Source organism: Arachis hypogaea, chromosome 19, assembly GCF_003086295.3.
Source record: "Arachis hypogaea cultivar Tifrunner chromosome 19, arahy.Tifrunner.gnm2.J5K5, whole genome shotgun sequence".
Classification (NCBI taxonomy): Eukaryota; Viridiplantae; Streptophyta; class Magnoliopsida; order Fabales; family Fabaceae; genus Arachis; species Arachis hypogaea.
In genome coordinates this window covers 147,201,814-147,226,025 of record NC_092054.1, presented here as the reverse complement: position 1 = coordinate 147,226,025, position 24,212 = coordinate 147,201,814, and the positions used below count along the sequence as shown (strand labels likewise).

Genomic DNA, 24,212 nt, shown 5'->3' with positions numbered 1-24,212 from the left:
GTTAGTATAAGTAGTAATTGTGAGAGATAAAACATGAAATTGTGAAAGGTGAACAATAATTATCAAGAAATAAATAAGAATAAAATATTATTTTAATTTTTAAGATTTATGTTAAAAATAAAATCGTCTCCAATTTTTTTTTATTGTAAAAAACATTCCTATCAATATATGAAATTTTTAAAATGGTCCTTCAATTAAGTAGCATTAATTTTTGGACAAATTCATCTCTCTGTGATACTCAGTCGTGTAGAAAAAAAATAATTAGACAAATAAATTAAATAAAAACAAATAAAAGTCACAAAACAAAACATCACCACAGTCATCATATTCTCTTATTCATTGGCTCATACTTTATTACCCTTTTTCCTTTCTTCTGTTATTCTTGCTTCACACTTTACACTAATTCATGGAATCAATCAAAGAATAAGTGTTTGTGCAACACAGATATAAATACATATATCAATACAAGTATCAGATATTTGAATAAATGGACAACATATGAAGCAAGCTCTTGATCCTCAACTTAATTATATCAATACAAATGCTTTTGATGCATCCATATGATTGACTCTGCATGTTCCAAGCAGGATTTCTGGGAGCTCATCTTGTGTGTTGCCCTGCCCACTCACAATTGTCACCATGACACAGCAATATTGCGGCCGCAATTTAAAACTAGGTATAGACTCGTATGCAATTGTCTTCACGTGAAGTTGATAGTTGAAAACCGTTTGAAGTTAATTTAGTCAAACTTGTCAAATCATCAAACGGTTCTCAAATATCAACTTTACATTAAGACAAGTGCGAGTTTTCACCTTAAAACTATAAGCATTGATCACATTGATATATAACTTTACCTGTATCAAAAATGCCATTTCTATGACCAAGTTGTTAAGGTATCCAAGAACTAGGCTAGCAACCCCCCTTGCAACCGTTGAAGATCCAACATCAATATCAAGCTGATATATATATACATACAAGTTAGATTCTTTAAAACTATATATAAAGTAATGACTAGTAATGTTATTGTTACCTCAAGGTAGTTCTTCCCTCGAATGTAACGGATTTCTAGAGCTTGGCCAACCAAACATGCTTTCCTTCCAACACTTTGTTTTACAATCCATGATCCCTGATAGAAAACAAAGATCACATTGTATATTGAATAGGATGTTGTATGATGTGCGGTAGTTTTATAAGAGATGAAGATTAACCTTAGAAATATATGGTATGAGCTTAAATCTTGAGTTCCTGTAAGTATCATCTCCATCAACAAAGCTCTGCAGTAAGGGATAGTCTTCCAAGGGAGTTTTCATCATGTAATACAGTGCCATGGAGTACATGGGGTTTCCTGGCATCTGATCCATCACAATTCAATCAATATCAGGTAAACAAATCAATGCTTGCTAATCATAATTAATTATTTGGATATGATAATCTATCTAGAGTGGTCAAACTCACCTGAATGTTAATCACAAAAAAGAATTCTGGACCACCTTTTGCCGCATATTCCTGAATGAATCCAAAAGGACTTATGGTTAAGATTTTTTAGCAGTGTAATTGTCTCAAGACAGTTACCAAATGGGACCTAAGAAAACCATACATGAGCAACACGCGAAGAAAGGAGAACAGACCTGAACTATGGAGTCTAGACGACTACTTAGATTATCTTCGCGCTGATTGGATCGAAGCCAATCTGCACCAACCAGTTCCATTAAGGTTCTTTTTGCCTTGACCTGCAAAACAAAAATTTTTTGTTGTTGCAGTAAAAAAAGGTAAAAAGTATGTATAGTTGGAAAAATGAGCAAAAATTTCATTGAATATACTAATATAGACCATTAAACTTTTCCAAAGTGCTATAGTGTTTTATAACTTTGGGAAAATAATACCTTTTGATTATCTGTTAAGTAAGTTTCGCCTCGAATCAAGAACAAAGATGGATCAGAAGCAGCCCAGGAGCATGGTAATGCACACTTTGGATCTTTTTGGAGTGTGGTTCCATAATAGCATCTTCCACTTCCCTCCTTGCCTACATCAAACTCCAACCCCTTCTTTGGAACTGCCACATTTAATTTCTCTCACAATATCACATCTATTTTCATATTTTAAACAAATGAATAATATGATGCACACATGAACACTAACTTGCAAGGTCTTGTAATTTTTTGACCAATGAAGAAGGGCTTGCTTTGGTGTGAGTCAAAGGCTGCACATTCCATTAGCATCATTAGGAATTCATAATTATATGAGGACCTAGTTATCTTAACTAATCATATTCAATCTGAAGTTATCATTAATCATATTCTAAATGGTAATGTACCATTTTTTCTGACTCCAATTCAGAGTTCCAATCATTTGGTGTGTCATAATAATCTGATGTATAATCTGGAACATCAAAGAACTCATCTTTAGAATCATTGAATCCCATTAAGCCTGTTTGACTAGAAGCAGCAACTTTCTGAACCTCATCTTCCACAACAGAACCTTCCTCAATATTCTTGCTGCTGTTCTTTTCTTCAACTTCATCCTTTTGGTCCTCATCAAGTGGTGGCAACCCAACAATATCTTTTGTCCCTGCAATTGATTCAGTGTGGAAACTTCCTCCTTTTGTTTTAAACAGTTCTCTTAGTGCTGCAAAAGGGTCAAAATCAATTTAAGGACTTGCTACATTTCATCCATAACAAGCTGCAAACTCTACAATCTAAAAGCCTCAATTGGCAACTATCTCAGGATATGAATACAGAAACTTTCAGTCTTGTATGGTCTCGGTGTTTCTGTATTTACTGTCTTGAGATACTTACCGAACAAACATAGTCTAACATACCAGCAACTCTCTCAAGCATGCGAACAGTTATGGCCCTTGCATTCGCAGGGCGCAAATACAGTTTCCAATACTTCCAATCAACAGCAAGCATGTGTTTCACAACTGATTGTGTTCCATTGTTAACAGGAGTAACTACATATCCTCCACCTGCCCAACCATTTACACAATTGTTACAGAAAGTAAAATAAGCATCCTTGTTTATACTCCCTCTATTCTCTCTTGTTTCTATGTGATCAATACATGGATAACATGTAGATTTAGAAGAAGAAACATAGAAAACATCATTTCAGGAAAATCCTACTTGAACTTTCATCCAACCTACATATTTGTTTTCTCATTTCTGTCAAAAATTTCTTGTGGAGTAACATTCCATTGAGTTTCTTGTTATGGAATCAGTGAAATGTTAAACAATGATATCGAGATTTAAAGCGTACGTTACTTTTAAGGCAAGCTCGGACATAGCCTCTCTGTGGTGGACACTTCTTATGATACACAGACTGATATAGTATCACTGTTAAGAAAAACAACCAAACAGAACACAAATTATAACTAACAACATAACTGTGTATGCACTTTGCTTCTCAAAAAACACAGAAAAGTACCATATGTGCCATCATCCTCTCTTCTCCAATATCTTTGTAACAGAAAATCTCTTTTTTTCATTCCCCTTCAAAGGAAGAATATACATCTTAATATTAGCAACATGGTTGATATTCTTTATGTCTGAATTGTAACTTGTATACAAGGTACCAATATCTACCATGGCAGCCAATCATTGTAAAGTTCAAGGTGAATAAGATCTGTGTGACCATCAAAGTGTTCAACCACACTTCCTCTATTAACACAAAAGTCCCATCTGCAACAACACACTTGCTAATTTAGCTTTGGAATATGAATATATGGAAACTCCAAGAACAAATTAGATGGAATTTGTTCCTCAATACATTCGAAAAAAGACGGCTGATTAGTCCTTCGAGACTTACTCTGATCTTGAAGGATCAAGACACATAAGGGTGTTAAAAATGTCCTCTGAAGTTCCATCAACCACACCAACTGCCATTATTGCTTGACTATCACCCCACTGTTGAATGCAGAAACAGAATGTTCACTTTTCAAAAAAAGAAAAAAAAAAGAACCAAAATGTTATTAGACTTACCCTTCCAAGAGCATCCCATTCTTTTGCTTCTTTGAACATCCTTAGTCCTGCAAAACAGGCATTGAACTATGTGAAATAAGAACCAAGTCACTATTTAATTTGTATTGGACAATGAGCTAATAATAAATCTTTTACCATTTTGGCAACCAAATATCTTCCATGTTGAAGGTGCAATAACATCAGATGTCATTGCTTCTGAGTATATGTATCCATTTAAATCCAATTCAGAGTGTTTCCAATCTATTGATTTTGTGCCTCCATTTCTGCTTTAAACAACAATTTTGAGACATCAAGCAGACATAGCTTGTATATATGCAATGACTAGTACAAAATAATAATAAAAACAAAAGCTCATAATATTAAAATAAAATTTATGTCATTAATGCACCTCAAAGATGAACGTCTTCTTCTCCGGTGGGAAGTCACATATTTCCTTGTTGGACTTGGGCAATCCTGAAATATATTATGAAAGAAACTTAAGCTTCTTAATTATGATGAGACAAACAAGCATTCTAACTCATTTAATTAAGGTGCAGAGTGGAACCTTCAATGCAGCTTCTTGCAATGATTTTATCCATTTTGCAGCTTCTTCTGGACTAGTTGCTCCCAACTATAAAAAAATTGAAATTTAAACAACCACCATGCATCAACCCAATATATAATGAAAATAAACTGTCATATATGCATTTACCTTAAGCTTATCCCTTTGATTTGAAGTATGATATGCAGTGAAAGTGAATAACACCTACAGAAAACAGATATCAATACGACCACTTGATTTGTTCAAAGCACTGAAAATTTAATAGGAAATATATTCAAATAATTTTTTGTTTTTTTTTTTAATCTTAATTAATATTCTTACCTTTTTGTTAATATTTTCCCATCCATTGTCAGTAACACGGATGGAGGAATCTATTATTGCACTTCTAATTGGCTCCTGAAAATATACAGCAGCTTGTTCATTAATTTACAACTATGAATTAGTTATAATGTATAATAATTATAAAAGTAATTGGTTATTGTCTTAAATTATGTGAAAACTAAACTAACCCTTCTGAAAATTCTATTGTTGTTGTCATCTAATTAGAGCAACGAAACGTATTATTTAAATTAATTGTGAAATTAAACCAATAGTAATTAATTGAAGGAATAGTTTTTTTTCCAATGTGAAGAACAAAGCAGAATACCAAAGACTACAAGTGACATTTTTTCAATGTTTCAGATTCAAAGTGTCAAAACACATAACAATGATAATAATAATAATAAATAACAATCATTATTTCTAAAAGATCAGCAATTATTAGAAATTGAGTATAAAATTAAAAATCATCAGCAAAATACAACACCTGTAATGAAGCATCATTAAATCCTACTAATTAAACATTCCAAATTAAACGGAAAAAAGAAAAGGAATAAGGATGATATAATTAAAAATGCACCTCCATTTGAGAAACAGGTTTGGTTTTGAAGCTTCTAAGGACATTGTCTTTGATGATGAAGTACCTCTTACGCGAGCTATGTTGACCAAACCTGTTATGGCGAAGAAGATAGAGAAAACCCTCCATTTTTTCCCCACTACTACTCTGAGAAGGAACACCCATTATTATTGTTATTCGTTATTTACATTCACAACATTGATTGGCGCTTCGTCTTCAACAATGATCGTCAAAAAGCCATCTTTATTGTCGCTGAACCCCAAAGAAAAAGAAAGGAAGAAACTTTTTTGAAGGGGCATGGAAGAAGCGTTGAAACGCGGTGGAGCAGCAGAAGAAGAAGGTGTTGGTGGTTGATCCTCTGAAACCGCCAATGAAGGAAGGATAACAGAGAATCGGAATTGAGATGGCAGTGATGATGACAACGAACAACGATCAACGTTGGTGTTTGGTTTTGTGTTCCTATTTTCCCGCTTCAACGATAACTACTTCTGCATGTTTTTGTTGTGACGTGAACTCCATATCACAAACATATGTCAATCTTTCTTTTCTTTTCTTTTTTTTTTATTTATTTTATTCTTCTAACAATGTCAAACTTATTTGCATTATTGATATTCTCTTTCTATAATGTAATACTCCACTTTCCGGCATATGTTTAGAAGATTAGACTTTAGAAGATATACTTAAATAAGTTTTTAAAAAATTTTGTATCAGATATTTTTATTTTTAAAAAAATTTTGTTACGTTAAAGTTTTTAAAAATAAGGTATATAAATCCTTCTCTCACACTTTTAAAAATTTATTTGTCCAAATAAAATAATAAATTTTATTAAAATAAAAATTTATATATCTTACTTTTATAAAGTTCAGAGACTTTAATATAATAATAGAAAATCTCTGCATACAAGTGTTTTGTGTTTACAAGCTTTACAAGTGTGAAGAGAACGAAACCCACTAAACGCGCTGCTTATGTTACGTGCCTCTTTAACAGACTTTTAAATCAATTCACGCGCAAATATATAACTTCCATTTTTCAAAAGATTTCGTTTCTTTTTTTGAGTTTCTTGCCAAATTTGTTGGATCTCCTTCGTGCGTTCTCTCTTTACTTCATTTTTTTCGATTTTCATGATTTCTGAAATCAAGCTTTGAAATCGTTTTGAAGATAATAGAATTTCAGAAATACACCCAAACGATTGCAGAAATACACCCAAATCTTTTAATGTTTTGCTGGTTAAGGATGAGGCACATGGCAGAGACAATCTAGAAGAAAAACCTAGAAGAACAGTAAACAGTAAAACATTACCTTAAATAATGTTTCTTCATTTTTTCTGGTGATTTTTGATAGAGATTTGTATATTTTCTTCTTGATTTCTTCTACTCTTCGCGAGGAATTGAAACGTTTCTGCAGAATCGTAGTTTGTTTCGAATGTCCTTGAATATCGACGGTTTGCGTTTTGATTGAGGAAGAAGAGGAAGAGTGAACGTGTTGTGGAAGGGTGATTAAGGCGCGTGCATTGGACGCTTGATTCTAAAAGAGTGGTGCGTGTATTTTTTTTCTTGGACTTGGAGCAACTTGTATAGCTTGTAAGCCAAAAAGGCTTGTATGTGTAGCAGGCCTGATATAATAATTTTTTTTTAAGAATCTGTTTAGGTATATATTTAACTAGTATTTTTATCTGTAATAATATTACGAAAATTTAAAATTATATCAGATTTATCCTTATATTATAGATTATGGCAAAAAAAATTTATAGAATCGAATTACTTTTATTAAAAGGTTTAGAGGATAAAAATCTCTATCGACTAAGAAAACCAAAATCCTTGTAGATGAAAAAAATTAAATAATAAATTTTTTAATTATGATTTTCATGTGAAAGAGTTTAATTGTTTATTAAAATTTAATTTTAACATTTATTATCTAAAAAAGAATTTAATGTTTATACTTTTATATTTGATTAGATATTAAATCTATTATACAAATAAAAATAATTAATTTTTATACTTGTTATTTAAGAATAATATCCTCTCTCTATATATATATATATAGTTAGATATTAGTATAAAAAAATTATATTGATAATTATAAAATTAATTTAAATTTTTTTTAAATAATTGAATCTTGATTATAATTATTGATTACAACATTAATATTCTCTCTAAATTATATGTAATAAATATTTGAAAGAAGAGAAATAAAAATATAAATTAAAAAGATAAACAATAAAAATTTAAAAATAAATAAAAAATTAAAAAAATATGTATATAATAATATATTTTTTACATGAATAATATTATGAAATATTTTTAATTATATTTAATATTAAATATAATATTTTCTTATAATTTTATGAATTTATTTGAATTATATTATTTTATTAATTTTATTTTTGGTAAAACAGATATATTGAAAGAGATAGAGAATGAGAGAGAAAAAAGAGAGATAAAAAAAATGAGAGAGAGAGTTTGTTAATTTAAAAAAAAATATTTTATTTTAATTGTAACGAAAGAATATCTTCTCACACATTTTGGTTTGTCAAATTAGTAATATAAAATATAAAATATAAATTATATATAAAATGAAGTAAATGGTCAATTTTGTCCTTAAAAGATCACTCATTTTTCAAATTGATTCTCAAAATATTTTTTTTAAATCAAATTTGTCCTTCAATGATTTTAAATTGGTCTCATTATTAGTCCTTCTATCACTTCTATTAATCATGGTGTCAAAGTTTACTAATATGGTACATTAAGTGACACCACAGTACACACTTGACAGTTCTAATTGGTTAATAACATGATAAGCTTATAAAATTATATCAAATCAACTCTAAATCGAAAGATTTCAATGCTTCAAAGTCTCCCTCAATTTGGGGTTAATTTGATCTAATTACATAAACCTATCATGTTAGTAGTCAATTAGGACTACCAAGTATATGCTGTGTGGTCAGTGTAGTAGTGTTACTTAACATGCCATGTTAGCAAAATTTAATATTAATAACAGAAGTGACAGAAGAACTAATGTAACTAACTTAAAATTTTTGAAAAACAAATTTGATTCAAAAAATCGTTCGATGACCAATTTGGAGAATGAATGTTCTTTCAAGGACGAATTTGACCATTTACTCATATAGACTGGGAAGGATAAAGAGAAATAGAAAAGGAGAGAGAGAGATAGATAAGAGGATAGAGGAAGAAATTTTATTAATTTTAGAAAAAAATATTTTATCTCAATTTTAATAAGAGAGTGTTATGTGATATATTCTGATTGTTAAATTAGTAATATATATATATATATTTATATATTTTAATTTTAATATTTTAATTTTAATTACAATTAAAAATGTCACATTGCACATTTTAATTGTTAAATTTGTAATTAATCATTATCTTAAGAGAGATAGAGAGGGTGAAGAAATGAGAGAAATAGAAAAAGAAAGAGAGAGAGAAGAGGAGGAGGAGGAAGAAGAAGAGGGAGAAGAGAGAACTCATTAATTAATTTTTATACTTGTTATTTAAAAATAATATTTTTTTCTATATATATAAAAATATAATTATATATTAGTATAAAAAATTATTTTGATAGTTATAAAATTAACTCAAATTTTTTTGAAATAATTGAATCTTGATTCTAATTATTAATCACAATATTAGTATTCTCTCTAAATTATATGTAATAAATATTTGAAGAAAGACAAGTAAAAAATATAAATTAAAAAGATAAACAGTAAAAGTTTAAAATTAAATAAAAAAACTAAAAAATTATGTATATAATAATAATATTAATAAAAATGTGAATAATATTATAAAATATTTTTAGTTATATTTAATTATAAATTTAATGTATTTTTATAATTGTATGAATTTATTTAAATTATATTATTATATTAATTTTATTTTTGGTAAAATAGAAATGTAGAAAGAGATAAAAAATAGAGAAAAAAGAGAGAGAATGATAAAGAAAAAGGAGAGAGAGATTATTAATTTTTAAAGGAAAGATTTTATTTTAATTGTAATAAAAATATCTCGTGATACATTTTGATTTGTCAAATTAGTAATATAAAATATAAATTATAAGTTATATATAAATTTGGAATGATAGAGAGAAATAGAAAAAGAAATAAAGGTAGATAAAGTGATGTAGGAAGGAAGTTTATTAATTTAAAAAAAATATTTTATTTCAATTTTAATAATGTGTCATATGATATATTTTAGTTATTTTTTTTCAAAGATAAATATTATTTTATTAATATAAAATAAAGGTGTTCTTATAAGGAAGTACAAAAGAATTTGTATTCTCATTTATCACCAAAGACTAAGAGCTTAAAAAAGAGTAAAGTAAGAGTAAACTCCTGGCTTCTTTCACTATCTCAGGTGCCGTGTTTATTACCTTCTAAAAAACACACCGATTCCTCGCTTTTCAAGTGCTCCAACACAGCGCTGCTATGAAGAGGGTCTTTTGTCTACCGTCGAATTGAACCGCTATTCAGGATAGGCTTGTTGCCACCAATTGAAAAAATGTCTCTTCTTTTCTCATCCATAGGTCATGAGTTATTAAGCTTAGGCTCCAGATTGTTGAAAACAGGGGCATTGGAACAAAGCATGAGAAATTGATTCATCCTTCAACATACATCTTGGACAAGTGGCAGGGGTGGACGCAAACCGGCTGTGAACTTGTTGCAACACCAGAAGCTTTTCATGAAGACTTTTTCATAGAAAAATCTTAATTTTAGGAGGTAATTTTAATTCCCAAATGTTATTCCATACTCTATGTTTTGGGGCCTCAATGAAGTAGGAGAATGAAAAAATCCATAAGCAATTTTATATCCTGACCCAACTTTATGATTGGTAAAAAAATAAGAGAGAGAGAAAAAGGAAGAGAGAAAGAGGAGAGAAATATTTAATTTTGGAGAACAAATTTGAGAAAAATCTTAAACGACCCTGACAATTACCTTAAAAGGACTATGAGGCCCTTAACAAAAAGCAATAGCCAACCCGATCTCTAAGCTTTATTTTTATGGGACTGATTAGCTCTTGTGTCTGTTTTTTTTTTTTTTTTTGGCACATGGGCTAATCAATCCCATAAAAGTAAAGTTTAGGGGCCGGATTAGCTATTGTTTTTTTGTTAAGGACCTCGTAGTCCTTTCAAGGTAATTGTCAAGGCCGGGTTGAGTATTTACTCAAAAAATTTTGATTTCAATTGCAATGAAAAAGACATATGATATATTTTGATTGTAAAATTAGTAATAAATAATAAATAATAGATAATATATATAATTATATTTTAATTTTAATTTAATTTTAGTTATAATTAGAGAATGTAATATTACATATTTTAATTGTTAAATTTGTAATTAATTATTAATAATGATATATAAAAAAATGGATGAATGAATGATATATATATATATATAGAGAGAGAGAGATCAGAAATCTTTAATTTTTAAAAAAAGGTTTGATTTCAATTATAATAAGACTATAAAAAATGACATATGATATATTTTAATTATAAAATTAATAATATATTAGATAGATAACAAATATAATAGATTCTTTAGAAAAGTAGTACGTAGTATATTTAATTTTTCATATAGGTTTATCTAATTACTCTTTGATAATAATGCTTAAAGTTTTCCATGTGAATGGTGAAGTAATTGATAGTTCTTTTGTTTTCATCATCATGTATCTTGACCAAATATTAACGATATATAGGTATAGATAAATAAATAAATAAATTATTACATGGTCTATATCCTATTTACTTAGAGTTTTAGAGTATGTGGAGTTGTGTAAGATAGATTTTAAATATACGAGTAAACTATTAAAATGGTATTCAAAAGTTTGTATTACTGACAAAATAAATTTTAAAAGACGTTAATGATATATAAATTTTCGAAAAATTTAAAAATACGATAAAAAAAAATTAAATATTAAATGTATTTTTTTAAAAATATTTTAGAGATTAAATTTTGATGCAATTTTTTGCAAACATTATTAGAAAAATAAGATCTTTTCATCTTTGAAATTTGGTAATTTTTTTTAAGTGAATTTAAAAAAAAAATTATTGTGAATAACCACATTTTTTTAAAAATAAAAAGAAAAATTTTGAGATAAAATTTTACTCCAAATTCTTTTGTGCACTTTTTAAATATTTATTTAAATATTAACATAAAATTTAGATCTAATAGATAAATTGTTTGCTAAATATAAAAATTATTTTGTTACTTACAAAAATTATAATAATTATTAATTCTTTTTGTCGTATTTTTAAATCATTCAGAGGTGGTTTTGTCTATAATATTTTTTAGAGATATTTTTGTTAGAAATTGAATCTTCTAAGTACCGAATTAGTAGTTTAGACATGTACGCTACATTTGTTTTAAAATAATTTATTAATTTTTTTTATGGATTGAACAGATTTAATTGGGTGAAAAAAAATTTCTATTAGTTGGATCGAATGAAAAGATTCTAAACTTCTATGGTTACACTTATTTAGAATAGAATATAAACTCTACCCTATCTTATATTTCTAAAATACTACCTAATTATCTACTAAAATTAATTCAACCTCATTAATAAAGCTATTACATTGTAATTGCCGTGAAGATGGGGCCAAGTATTAAGGAATGAGGGTACTTTTCTTTTATTAGTTTCCCTTGATTTGCAGAAAAGAAACAATGACCATATTATGAATGAAGTTATTTTCTTTTGTTTCTTACCTTCTTTCTTTAATCAGTTATTAACCAATCAATGTTTTCTACAGAGAATAGACTGAGTACTTAAATTCTAACACTATTAAGTATTAATAGTTTTCTTTATTTTTATGGTTTGAATAGATTTTTTTTTTTTTTCCTTTTTACGTTTCATTTTCATAATTAATCACAAGGCTTAGGTTGATGGAAACTATAATACAGATTAGAATTCACAGGCTAATAATATAGAAAATGAAAAAAGTATCCACCAACTTCTTTAGCTTCAAGATAATTCAATGTCAACTACGGGAAGATACATTTTTCTTCAAATCATGGCAAGAATTCTAAACAAATTGCCTTGAAATGTTCATTTTAGCCAACCAAGACCACATGTTTTCTATCTCAACTCAACAATGATTAGTAAAGAAAAATAAATAAATAAATCAAAATCCTTGTTGTAAGCGAGAACTAACTTGTTTAATCTATGTAATATGAGACATTCAAAACCACATTTTCAAACTTGAAATGTTTCTCAATACATAAGAAGAAAGATCCTTTAAGTTTGTTAACCATTATGTAGTGCCTTTAAGATCTAACTAACATACCCTATAATTTTCTCAAAGGGAGGTTGAATGCTAGTTTTGGATGAATGGCATGTGATCAAATTTTCAGGGGAAGATCGTACAAACAAGTAAATCTATAGTTGCAATTAGTTCTCTTAATGCATACAATAATGGTATATGACCTTCTCATACTCCCCAAAAAATTTGGATCTCCTCAGTCACTGCAATAAGAAAGACATAATAATGGTTGGTAAGTGAGAGCTCAGCCAAGAGAAAATGTTTTGAATACGATTTTTCTTTTCTTTTACAAAGAAGACAACGAAAGAAAGTTGTTGAAGCGAGATTTAACACATGCCTTTCTGAAATTAGCGAGATGTTCATCATTTTCGTATGGAAAGATCGGCGTGTAGGTATGACACTGAGGCCACGAAAAACAAGAAAATTGCAATCGACAGCATCAATGGCTCGGCAAGCATGAATATAGGGTTGAAAGTGTAGTATACCTGCGAAAAGAATAACAGAAGACAAGGTTAGACAAAGAATAAAGCACAACGTTATTTAAGTAGAACGAAACCAACAGCATACTAGAGTAGGCAAGGACACAACTAGCATACTAGAGTAGGCAAGGACACAACTAGCATGTTGTACTATGTGTTAAGACTCAACGCAGTAGCCCAAAGATAAAATGAAATATTTTATACTTTGGTCTTTATGCTGCGAACAGCCAAGTTTTGAAAGTGTCATGGTTTTCATTTTCAAAGTCTATGAAGGTTAGAAAAAAGCAAGTCCTAAGTAATCTCTGTCCCAAGCTTGTTCCCGGGAAAGAACTACAAATGTAATCTTTGAATCTTAATCATGATTGTGGTTGCCGTGGACAGGTTTATCGCCTGTAATACCTGGAAAGGAACGTTATGCTCAGGAACTACATTACTCTTTTCTAGAACAACAACAGTCCTTCCGATCACATCAAGATATGAATATTTGATCTGCAAAATTCAAAAGCAAAACTGTTTCAGCTGCAGGAAAACAAATGCTTCATTAAGCTATAGTAATACAAGTGAAAACAGAAATTCATAACCACCACAACTAAAACAAGAAGAAAAGCAATATATTAATTAGACAACTTCGTAAATTGTTTCTTAGATAATGCAGAAATTCCATTGACACAATTATTCTGTCATAACAGTACACATTGCTCCATCTATGTTTTAAGCAATCTCTCTGAAAACACTTAATTTTTTTTATTTTAGTTTATCTTTGGCAGTTAAACTCGGATGAAGCTGTCACTACAGCTGTGTAATTGTAAACAACGCAATGCAGCGTAACAGCGTATGCAGATTATCCAAAGAGAATATTACCTCTAGATGTTGGTCCACTTGGAAAGGAATCACGGCCGTGGGATCTTTGGATCCCTCTGGCAGTACAACCTGAAATTTAATCGTTTAAGAAGGGTAATTTAAACCTCCATTATTGTGTACACAAGCCGTCAAAGCAAAGGTCACAGATTTCAGTAAAAAATATCAATCACAAGTCGCAAAGCAAAAGAACAAGCTCAAACCCACTTTTAAAATCAACTTGTCAACCACTGTCTGAGTAAGTGGACATCCAAAAGTAAAGTTGAGGTATCTTCTACCATCTGGTGACTCAAAAAGGAAGTCTTGCAATGGTAGCCCATAACCGATGACAAAGGTTGATTTCCAGCCTCCAAACAGGGGATACCGAGGTTGAAATTCAAGTTCTGACTGCAAATGATAAGCATGTAAATAAGTATAAGATCGGAAATCATGACATCAGTGAAATGGTATGCTTCATTTAAAACTCAATCATATGCCATACCTTCCGATAATCTGTACGTAAGTTTGAAGTGGAAACATTTCCTATTTCATCTCTGTAGTACACAGAGTGAACCCTGGGGGGCAGTTTTGCGAGAAGATGTTTAAATGAAGATACACCAGTAGCATCTGGTCTAGTTTGATATTCAACCCTATCCACAGAAAACCACTTTTTAAGTTCATGCATAATAAAAGAAACTTAAAGATTGCATGCAAACAAAATTATTACTCCCACCCTTCCTAAATGATAGTCTTTCAAGGCAATGCATGGAAATTATTAATATTTTTAAATGACTAAAATACCTTTTTATTCACTCATTTGAATATCACCCCTTACTAATGCAATAACTACCATTATTTAATAACCCCCGCCACGCCGGGGGGTTCAAAGTGGTTAAAAATTGCATTCCTTGTATCGAAGTTCAACATAAAATGACATCTAATCCAAGATTTTGAAGAGAGCATTCTGAGATACATGACTACTTATGTTGTTCTTCAAAGAACAAAGACAAGATCTTGCGCTTTACAAAGAACTAAAGTGATGGAAAACATACCTCGAAAAAGCTCCTTTATGTCGAGCACCTGCATGGACCAGCCTATATCGCTCTGTGACCTGTACATTTCCCCAGTGAGAAATTTCAATTTCACGTTCTAGCTCCTCAACTACCGCGAATGGATTGTTATTTTCAAAATGGACCAGAACAGGAGAATATGAATATGGGGGTTGATCTTCATAAGGTCCATATTTCAGCTCTGTACCAGCACGTTTAGCGGGATCGACCACAGTGAATGATTCTACCCGAGTGCTTGGTGTCTTAATGAAAGTTGTCTGTTCCTTGACATGATAGGGAGACAACAATATAGCACTATCACGGAAATAGACCAGCTGTGACTCTGATTGAGTTATTTCTACAGGGAAAGGTTCCAGAGAATGTGTCAATATGTAAAGCACCTCTAGTGTTGCAGTTTCACCTTTATTTAGTGGAGTTAACAAAGTTACGGTGAAGAATTTAGTTCCATTAGGTCCATCTGGTAGCTCTGCAGATTTAACATCAAGGGGGATGTAAGTCTTCTTCTTCCGTTTCCCAGAAGTTGCTGCAGCTTTGACTATTGCAAGATGTTCGGCTTCAGCAGGTGAAAAAGCAAGATGTACTTCTGAAGCAGGGGATGTTCCCAAATTTTCAACCTGAAAGAGAAAATGTGCGAAAATAAATGATCTGCCAATCCCTTCAAGGTTCAAAAATTACACGAATAAATTCTAGTCTAGAACAGAATACAATTCACGATTTGATAACTGTTATCAAATGTAAGTCAGCATACATAGTCACACATTACATCTAGACATAATAAAATGATCCAGCGACTATAGTCCATAACTCGACGTAAAAGAATACTCAGTCAAAGCAGAATATGGAACCCAATTTATACAAGAAACAGGATAGAGGAGTTACCTTCAATGTCAAGTACACCTTAATGATGTGAGAAGTCAAATCAATCTGCAAGGATCATGGGAATACTGTCAGTCAAAGAATGTCTAAAACAGACTATGTGAACGTCGCCGGACAAAACATGATCGAAGTGTCGAAGACATACAGCATTTTCTAAAATAAGTTAACATCAGGCTCAAATATCAGCTTCAACAAATGATATGGAAATAATCAAAGTACTATAATAACACTAATCTTCCAAACTTACTTCACAGACAATCATATTCCTCAATATCACACTCACAGAGAGAGCACATGTTAATAGCCAAACTTAGATAACAAACAAATCCAAATCGAACCTCCAAACTATAATTGGCCCTCTAACGAACTAAAGTGGCATCAAAAGAGACAAATGAAACGTTTCCACAAAACAAGGTATACATATATAATATCTATGCAACGAATTTATCATATATTATGATAGCCATCTCGCAAGTTCAGATTTTTCACACAGTCCCTTGAACCCCCAAACCAATTCATCTCAGTTCCACCAACAGATCTTCAGCTGAAACCGGAGGAACGAAGAACTACTTAAGGAGAAGAATAAAAAAATAGAGAATTTGGAATGAGAATTAAGAATTGGGGTAAAAAGAGATCGATGAATTTTCATTTGACGAAATAAGAGAGAGATGAATGAAGGAGAGCATACTCTGCGTTCGGCATTGAGGATCTGAAGGTCGTGCGTAGAAGAGAAGGAAGTTGGAAGAAGGAAGAGAGAGAGGATGAGAGGAAGAGAGAGTGGAACTCTGAAGTGAGGTTGTTCTTCCATTGGCATTGAGAGCAGTTGCAGTTGACGAAGCTGAGGGAACGAGACTCCAAGAGAGATTGGAGTACGCTGTTTTTCTATTGTTTTTTTTTCTGTGCTTTTTTGGTCTCATTCGGTTTTGGTCATTGTTTCGGGGAGCTTTTTTTTCTGGTCATTGTTTTGGGAATCATTTAAGATTTTGAGTACAGAGAATTAAACTGAAGCCCAAAATCAGTTCAATTTTTTTCCGCAAAATTTTATTGAATTTGGCCTAAGACAAAAGTAGTCATCTCTTCTTTTAACAGAAAACACCAATGTAATACCAAAAACAAAAACTATCAATGTCTTCTGACAAAAAAAAAAATATCAAAAACTAATTCATTATAAATTTTAGTTTTGTTGCATGTAAAAAAATTATAAATTTTATTTAATAATTTATTAATGTCTAATGAATTATTATTATATATACTAGGCCACGGATTTCTTACTCCTAATTTTATATAGGAGTATGATTCACCACCACTAAAATATTTACAAAATAAACCCCATTTTTTATTTTTGAAAGAATTAATAATTAAACATTTGCTCTTATTTTTTTTGTTTTACACATTCCTCCTGTTTCTTTTAATCTGAGTTTTAAAGAGGAGTCCAGAGCTCTGCTAGGGCTTTTGCCCCTCACTCTACTTCCCATCAACATCGCTCGTTCCTTGACTAAAACCCCAAAGTGGTCCCTGAGATTGGGCGAGTTACCCATAATTGTCCTTGACTTTCAAAATTCCCTAACAGTATCCCTCACATTCAGCTCCAGGACCCATAGTTGTCCTGCGACCCTTTCCGGAGCCCAGTCAGCAAACGGAGTAATGATATGGCACCTCCCATGCCATGCTGGAGCCAGCAACGGCTAGCTGACGTGGCAAATCTTAATTTTCTACCCAATGTGGTCCTGGTCCTATTAAAACCCTAAAAACTAAGAATTATTATTATATGTAGTATCTCTTCTTCCCTTCTCCTTCGTCCCATAATTGTGGTTCACCATTAATATTTAACGGAGATTCTATTGACATGTGCAAAGGTGCTTTCCACATAATAAAATCAACCTGTCAGAGCCAGATCTCAGTGAAAATTTGGGGTTGCAGGATGAAACTCGTGATGAACTTGGTGCAGAATTTCACAAGAAGTTGGATTTGAAGGATGAGGATGAAAGGGTAGCTGAAAATGAGAAGAAAGATTCGGACTTTGTAGCTGGTAGTGGAGAATATGGTGGTGAGAAATTGAGTGGTGAAGGTGGTTGTGCCCCGAAAACAGGTGAAGCACAAGGGAGTGATGATAATGATGGTTGGGATGATGATGAGGGTTATGGCTGGAATGAGAATGTGAAAGAGAGTGAGGTTGATAAGGTAAGTGGAGATTTTGATGTTGATGGTGATGGTAATGGTGATGATGAAGTTGAAGTTGAAGGTGATGAAGAAGTGGAGAAGAAGAAAGATAGAAGTAGTGGTAGAGTTCAGCAGCAATATTCACTGAGGCCTGATGCTGAAGATTGTGCTTTCTATCTTAAAAATGGAACTTGCAAATTTGGATTCAATTGCAAGTTTAATCACCCACTTGGTAGGAGGAAGAACCAGGTATTAATTATTCTTCTGTTCCTATTATCAATCTAGCACAGTGGTCTGGATTGCATGTTTAAAAATTAGGGTTGAAATTCACTTATGAATATTTATCATTTGTCCAAGATTTTTTTCTTGTATTTTAGCATTATATTATATTAATGGAATGAGTAGATTGAGATAAAAGGCATTTATGTTTAGCTGAATAATCACTGGCTTGTCCTTCACCTCCAAACATTGCTTCAGAGTATCAATGGAATTTCCGTTAAATCACAATGGTGAACCACAATTATGGGACGAAGGAGAAGGGAAGAAGAGATACGACATATAATAATCATTCTTAGTTTTTAGGGTTTTAATGGGACCAGGACCACATTGGGTAGAAAATTAAGATTTGCCACGTCAGCTAGCCGTTGCTGGCTCCAGCATGCCATGGGAGGTGCCATATCATTACTCTGTTTGCTGACTGTGCGCCAGAAAGGGTCGCAGGACAACTATGGGTCCCAGAGCTGAATGTGAGGGATACTGTTAGGAAATTTTGAAAGTCAAGGACAATTATAGGTAACTCGCCCAATCTCAGGGACCACTTTAGGGTTTTAGTCCTCGTTCTTTATTCCTCCCCCTCCACAGTAGCTCGCTCTCTGATCCTCTCCCTGCGTCGTGGTCGTTCTCTGATCCTCTCCATCTGCGGGATTGCTCGTTCTCCCCTATATGGTGCTTGTTCTCTAATCGTAGACGCCGCAATACGCTGTCACCGCCGCTGCTACACTCGGGTCCACCACTTCATTATTTTCTGTCGCCTCTCTGTTCCTCTTCTTTACCAGCAACTTTGATTTCTGTCCTTCTCCCTCCAACTATGCCTCTGCCTCTGTGACCTACCCCTTTAAGGTTCCATTTTGTTTTTATTTTTATTGTACTTTTTTTTCTATGAAAAATTTATATGAATTTGAATGTTCTTCATTTGTCAGAGTATTGAATGTTGTTTTGATTTCAAAAGAATTTGATAATAAACCAGTGAAAAGTTTTAAAATGGATTAGGAGTCCTTGGTTATGCTTGAATGATTGAATTTGATTGTTGTGATTTGGTTGGTAGTAACTCTTTTAATTTCTAATTGAATAAGGTTCCTACTTTTTCTTGTTTGAAGTTTAACCTCTATTGTGGAAGTAGGGCAATGATTGTAAAAAACTAAAATACAATACATGGTGTCTTGCATGAGGGAACTCATTGGATTAGGAGTAAATTTCAGAGATTGTATCATTAGGAAGTCAATAATATTTCCAATTATGCTGATTTACCCGGTAAAATAAAATAAAATAAGGATGACTAAAGAAAGAGATTTGATTGATTTTACCTCATGATGTATTTTGTAAAACTTGTTTGTTTAAACTTTAGAAATATTTTGATTTAATTGCTAGGTTATTGTTAATTGGAATCAATTTGTTGAAGAACAAATCAATCAAAGAGGATAGATAAAAAACCTTTCATACTAAATTGATGGAGCCCTCTATTACTTTTATCAGGTCCAACTGTCTCTTTTTCATACTAACAATTCTTCCATAAAAGCAAAAATACAATAAACATAAAATCAATAGGTCAGTTGAATTACACTCTCAATGTTATGAATAATAGATTTTTTTTTGTTGATTTGTCGCTGTAACACATTTTTGTCTTGTCCTACACTTTTGTATGAGAGCATGTAAATATAAAAAGCACTGAGTAATGATACATCTTCCTAACATATACTCCTAATAGTCCTTCTAATATTAAATTAAAAAAAAGTATTAAGTGAAAAAGTAAAGATATTCAATGCCTTGTAAATATATATATATATATATAAAAAGCATTCAAGATTTTCTAAATCTATTAGTTAGGAAGAATTATTAGTAAGAGTATTAGGGAGATTAATCATTTTTCTATAGAATTTTCTATGGCTAATTGCTACTATTGTTGAGGACATAAAATTGCATAATTGTATATCTCATTCAGGAGATCTTTTTATCAGCATTATTAAATAATATGATATCATATTTAGTGGCTTATAAAACTTGCTATTCTGCATCCATGTTTTAAAATAATTTTGTTGTAATTTATTTTTGTTGTCGTTAGACTGGCTAAGCTAGCTGTTGATAAAGTCATGACTGCACCATGCGAGACATCAATTTTATATCCAAAGCATGGTGGAAATGTGCACTGTTTCACAGCAATAACACCTTGTGTTGTGCTAGACATTCTTTCACCTCTTTATAGAGAAGATGAAGGAAGAAAGTGTACTTACTATATCATGATTATCTATATTCAACATTCTATAAGTAACTCTTCGAACTATCACTTATATTCCATGCACCATAGGATATAGCATTGGTACTCAGTAGTAGGAATGATCTTAGAAGTTCTATAAACTCAATTTTCTCCCTTTTTTGAGTTTTGAAGCCTCTGATTGAGGATGTATAAGTTTAGTTACATTTTTAGTTTTTCCCCCTTAGAAAGTTATTATCCTTTTCAAAACTTGTAAATCACTTATAAATAGATTTTTAGTTTTTTCTCCTTTGAATCTGCTCTATCTCATATCATTTCATATGAATACCAACTCAAATAGATTTTCCAAGGACATCAAAAAATAGATAATTGCTATAGTTGAGGATCTACTTTCTTTTTGGATTCAACCATTAAAATGTGCATTAGGCAGCTTCTGCAGCAGTTGCAACTTGGTGAGGATATAAGTACTTTTGTAAAATATTGCATTGTGGTATTATTATTGTGTCAATATTTTCTCAAGCTAAATTTGTCCCTTTCGGTTATGCTTTTGAAGCTATAAAGAAATAATACATCATTGTGTATTTATCAAGCAGGTTATGATCATTTTCCTTTGTGTGAGGCCCAAACAAACACTTTTTAAAAAATTCCTCTACATCACAATTAGTGTATTAACTTGAATGAATGAATGATCGGATGGTTAAATTCTTTTCTGGTTTACCTGGAGTTCTTCACTCATAGTCCTTCAACTTTGAGGTGTGATTGCAATCCGAGCTCTCTAGCCAAAAAGTTGCCAAAAAGTTCGTAAGTAACGGTCGTCTATTGTATCATTGATTTCACCATTTAGTTTATTTGTTTATGTTCTTGTACAAGAATTCTGCATGTATGCTTAGTAGTGCTTGTAAGTTTTGACTTTTGAGACTTGTTTGTAGCTTTGATTTGGAAAATAGTGAAAATTTTTACATTGTCTAGGTTTTTTTATCTCTCACATTGGGAGGTTTAGTGCTCATAACAACTACACTCACAAAATGACAAGCACTTAATTTATGATGGGGCCATAAGTTATGATGGGACCAGAATGAGACAACAGTAGTTTGATACTACAGTTTGAACAACTTGAAAATATTATTACTTTTTATAAAACACTTGAGCTACTTTTGTCTTATAAATCAGAAGGACGACATCAAAATTTTGTTTTTTAGTAATAATGAACGAGTATACAATGAATCCCAAATTGTGGTGGGAGAGAAAATTATGCAGCAAGAATACACTCATTGCATGTTGTCCAGATTGAGATAGAAATTAATATAGGCAAACTACTAAAACCAAAAATAATAAATACATAGCTACATTTACCATTTAACAACTATCATCTCAACCTTGTGGGATGGACAAGATTTTTACTGCTATTATCATCTTCACTTCGATCAATGATCTCTCCACCTATTCGCTTTCTCTCTCTGCTAGCTTTCTATCTCTGCTAGAGTCCTTTTGCTCATGATGATAATTGCCATGGGATCACAACGATTCCCCTCTAGTCCTCCATTCCTCCAAGAAAGAATGATAAAATAGTGATAAATGAGAATCAAATTATAGCAATGCTGAATCATCTTACTTTTGCTCTCCAGTTATGTATAATACAGAGTTCAAGAAAGGGAAAGAACATACATCACCGAATAGGATCTCGTCGGCCTCAAGCATGTGGATTATGTGTCCGATTTTAGGTCTCTTTATGGCATCTGGATCAACACATTTAAGAGCAACCAACAGAGCAAAGCTTAAGAGCCTTTGAAGACGGCTTTTCAGGAAGGTTCGGATCAATGAGTTCCTCTAATTTTCTCTTGCCAACCATAGCTTTCAACCACTCAATTAAATTAATCTGCAAATATACCAAATTCTAGTTAGAAAAACAGAAAAAGAGAGAAAATAATCAGCATAGAACAATGTAAGAAGATTAAAACCAAAACTGTATACTATTATTGGTTATAGCCTCTAACTTCTCCTTGGGGTTTAATATAATCAACGGGACTTCTTACGGTAATTATTTCCATAATAAGTATCCCAAAGCTATAAACATCACTCTTCTCAGTCAGCATTCCAGTGCATGCATACTCCGGTGCAACATAACTACAGAACAAGAAAAGAGAGAACATGAACTTTAAAGCCTTAAATATTTGAATATAGAAAGTGAAACTAACTGATAAGGGAAAATGGTTGGTTAACTCATACTAACCAAAATGTCCCCATCATACAAGACACCATGTATTATATTTTAGTTCTTCACAATCATTGCCTACTTCCACAAAAAAGTAGGAGCCTTATTCAATTAGAAATCAAAAGAGTTACTACCAACCAAATCACAACAATCAAATTTAATCATTCAAGCATAATCAAGGACTCCTAATCCATTTTGAAACTTTTTATTGGTTTATTATCAAATTCTTTTGAAATCAAAATAACATTCAATACTCTGGCAAACGAAGAACATTCAAATTCACATAAAATTTTTATAGAAAAGAAAATAAAGTACAATAAAATAAAAACAAAATGGAACCTTAAAGGAGTAGGTGGCAGAGGCAAAGGTGGAGGGAGAAGGATAGAGATCAGTGTCGCTGGTGAAGAAGAGGAACAGAGAGGTGACAGAAAACAATGAAGTGGTGGACCCGAGTATAGCAGCGGCGGCGACAGCGTGTTGCGGCGTCGACGATCAGAGAACAAGCACAATACAAGGGAGAATGAGCAATCCCGCGAATGGAAAGGATTAGAGAATGACCACGACGCAGGGAGAGGATCAGAGAGCGAGCTACCATGGAGGGGGAGGACCAAAGAACGAGCGACGTTGATGGAAAGCAGAGGGGCAAAAGCCCTAATAGAGCTTTGGACTCTCCTCTTTGAAACTCAGATTAAAAGAAACAGGAGGAATGTGTAAAACAAAAAAAGCAGAGGACAAATGTTTAATTATCAATTCTTTCAAAAATAAAAACATGGGGTTTATTTTGTAAATATTTTAATAGTGGTGAATCATACACCTGTATAAAAATAGGAGTAAGAAATCCATGGCCTATATAGTATATACTAAAATAGAATTTAAACCTTCAATATTTATTTAAACAAATAAATAAGTTGACCACTCAATCAAGTTAAGTTAATTATCAAATCAATTGGTAGCGTTTGTTTGCAGAGACTGGAACTGAGACTAGAAGACAGAGATTCAGTATTATGTTTGTTGAGATAGAGACTGATACTTAAATTTCAGTCTCCGTCTTTAAAATTTCAGTATTTTATCTATCGATATATTAAGTTCTAAAAAATACTAAAGAATCAATAGAATTTATTATTTTTGGCCATTAGTTTGCTAATAATATTTAAAAATATAAGCTAAAAATATATTTGTTAGATTTTTAGACTAAAACAATTAGACTAATGACTCAAAATATTGGTAAAAAATAATAAATTTTATTGATTCTTTGAATTTTTTTTCTTAAATCCTTAGTTCATTGAGTAAAGTATATTATCTGGCCATAAATAAATAAATAGCAAGTCCAAAATAAATAAACAAATAAATAAATATGTGAATAGAGATAAGAGTTTAGCAGTATTAGTTTATATACAAAATAAATATAAAAAAA

General features: G+C 31.5%; 2 protein-coding genes across 2 annotated transcripts; both read right to left on the bottom strand.

Annotated features, from left to right (window-relative positions):
* Positions 1-310: 310 nt before the first annotated feature.
* On the bottom strand, positions 311-5,899 carry LOC112780121 (protein ENHANCED DISEASE RESISTANCE 2-like). The gene is made up of 21 exons (XM_025824462.3): positions 5,414-5,899; positions 4,837-4,911; positions 4,666-4,719; positions 4,519-4,584; positions 4,363-4,427; positions 4,110-4,237; positions 3,975-4,021; positions 3,802-3,899; positions 3,579-3,674; positions 3,421-3,485; positions 3,258-3,329; positions 2,819-2,965; positions 2,315-2,625; positions 2,140-2,200; positions 1,884-2,053; positions 1,629-1,730; positions 1,456-1,506; positions 1,209-1,352; positions 1,031-1,126; positions 855-956; positions 311-617 (listed from the first exon to the last, which is right to left on the bottom strand). Exons 1-21 carry the CDS (start codon positions 5,573-5,575, stop codon positions 528-530), a joined length of 2,202 nt encoding a protein of 733 aa, XP_025680247.1. The 5' UTR covers positions 5,576-5,899; the 3' UTR covers positions 311-527.
* Positions 5,900-12,587: 6,688 nt separating this feature from the next.
* On the bottom strand, positions 12,588-16,907 carry LOC112775998 (dolichyl-diphosphooligosaccharide--protein glycosyltransferase subunit 1B). Its single transcript, XM_025819942.2, has 9 exons — positions 16,627-16,907; positions 15,942-15,986; positions 15,045-15,676; positions 14,495-14,642; positions 14,221-14,400; positions 14,017-14,085; positions 13,555-13,644; positions 13,014-13,161; positions 12,588-12,879 (listed from the first exon to the last, which is right to left on the bottom strand). The coding sequence occupies exons 1-8, from the start codon at positions 16,750-16,752 to the stop codon at positions 13,039-13,041; spliced, it is 1,413 nt and encodes a 470-aa protein (XP_025675727.1). The 5' UTR covers positions 16,753-16,907; the 3' UTR covers positions 12,588-12,879; positions 13,014-13,038.
* Positions 16,908-24,212: the final 7,305 nt, after the last annotated feature.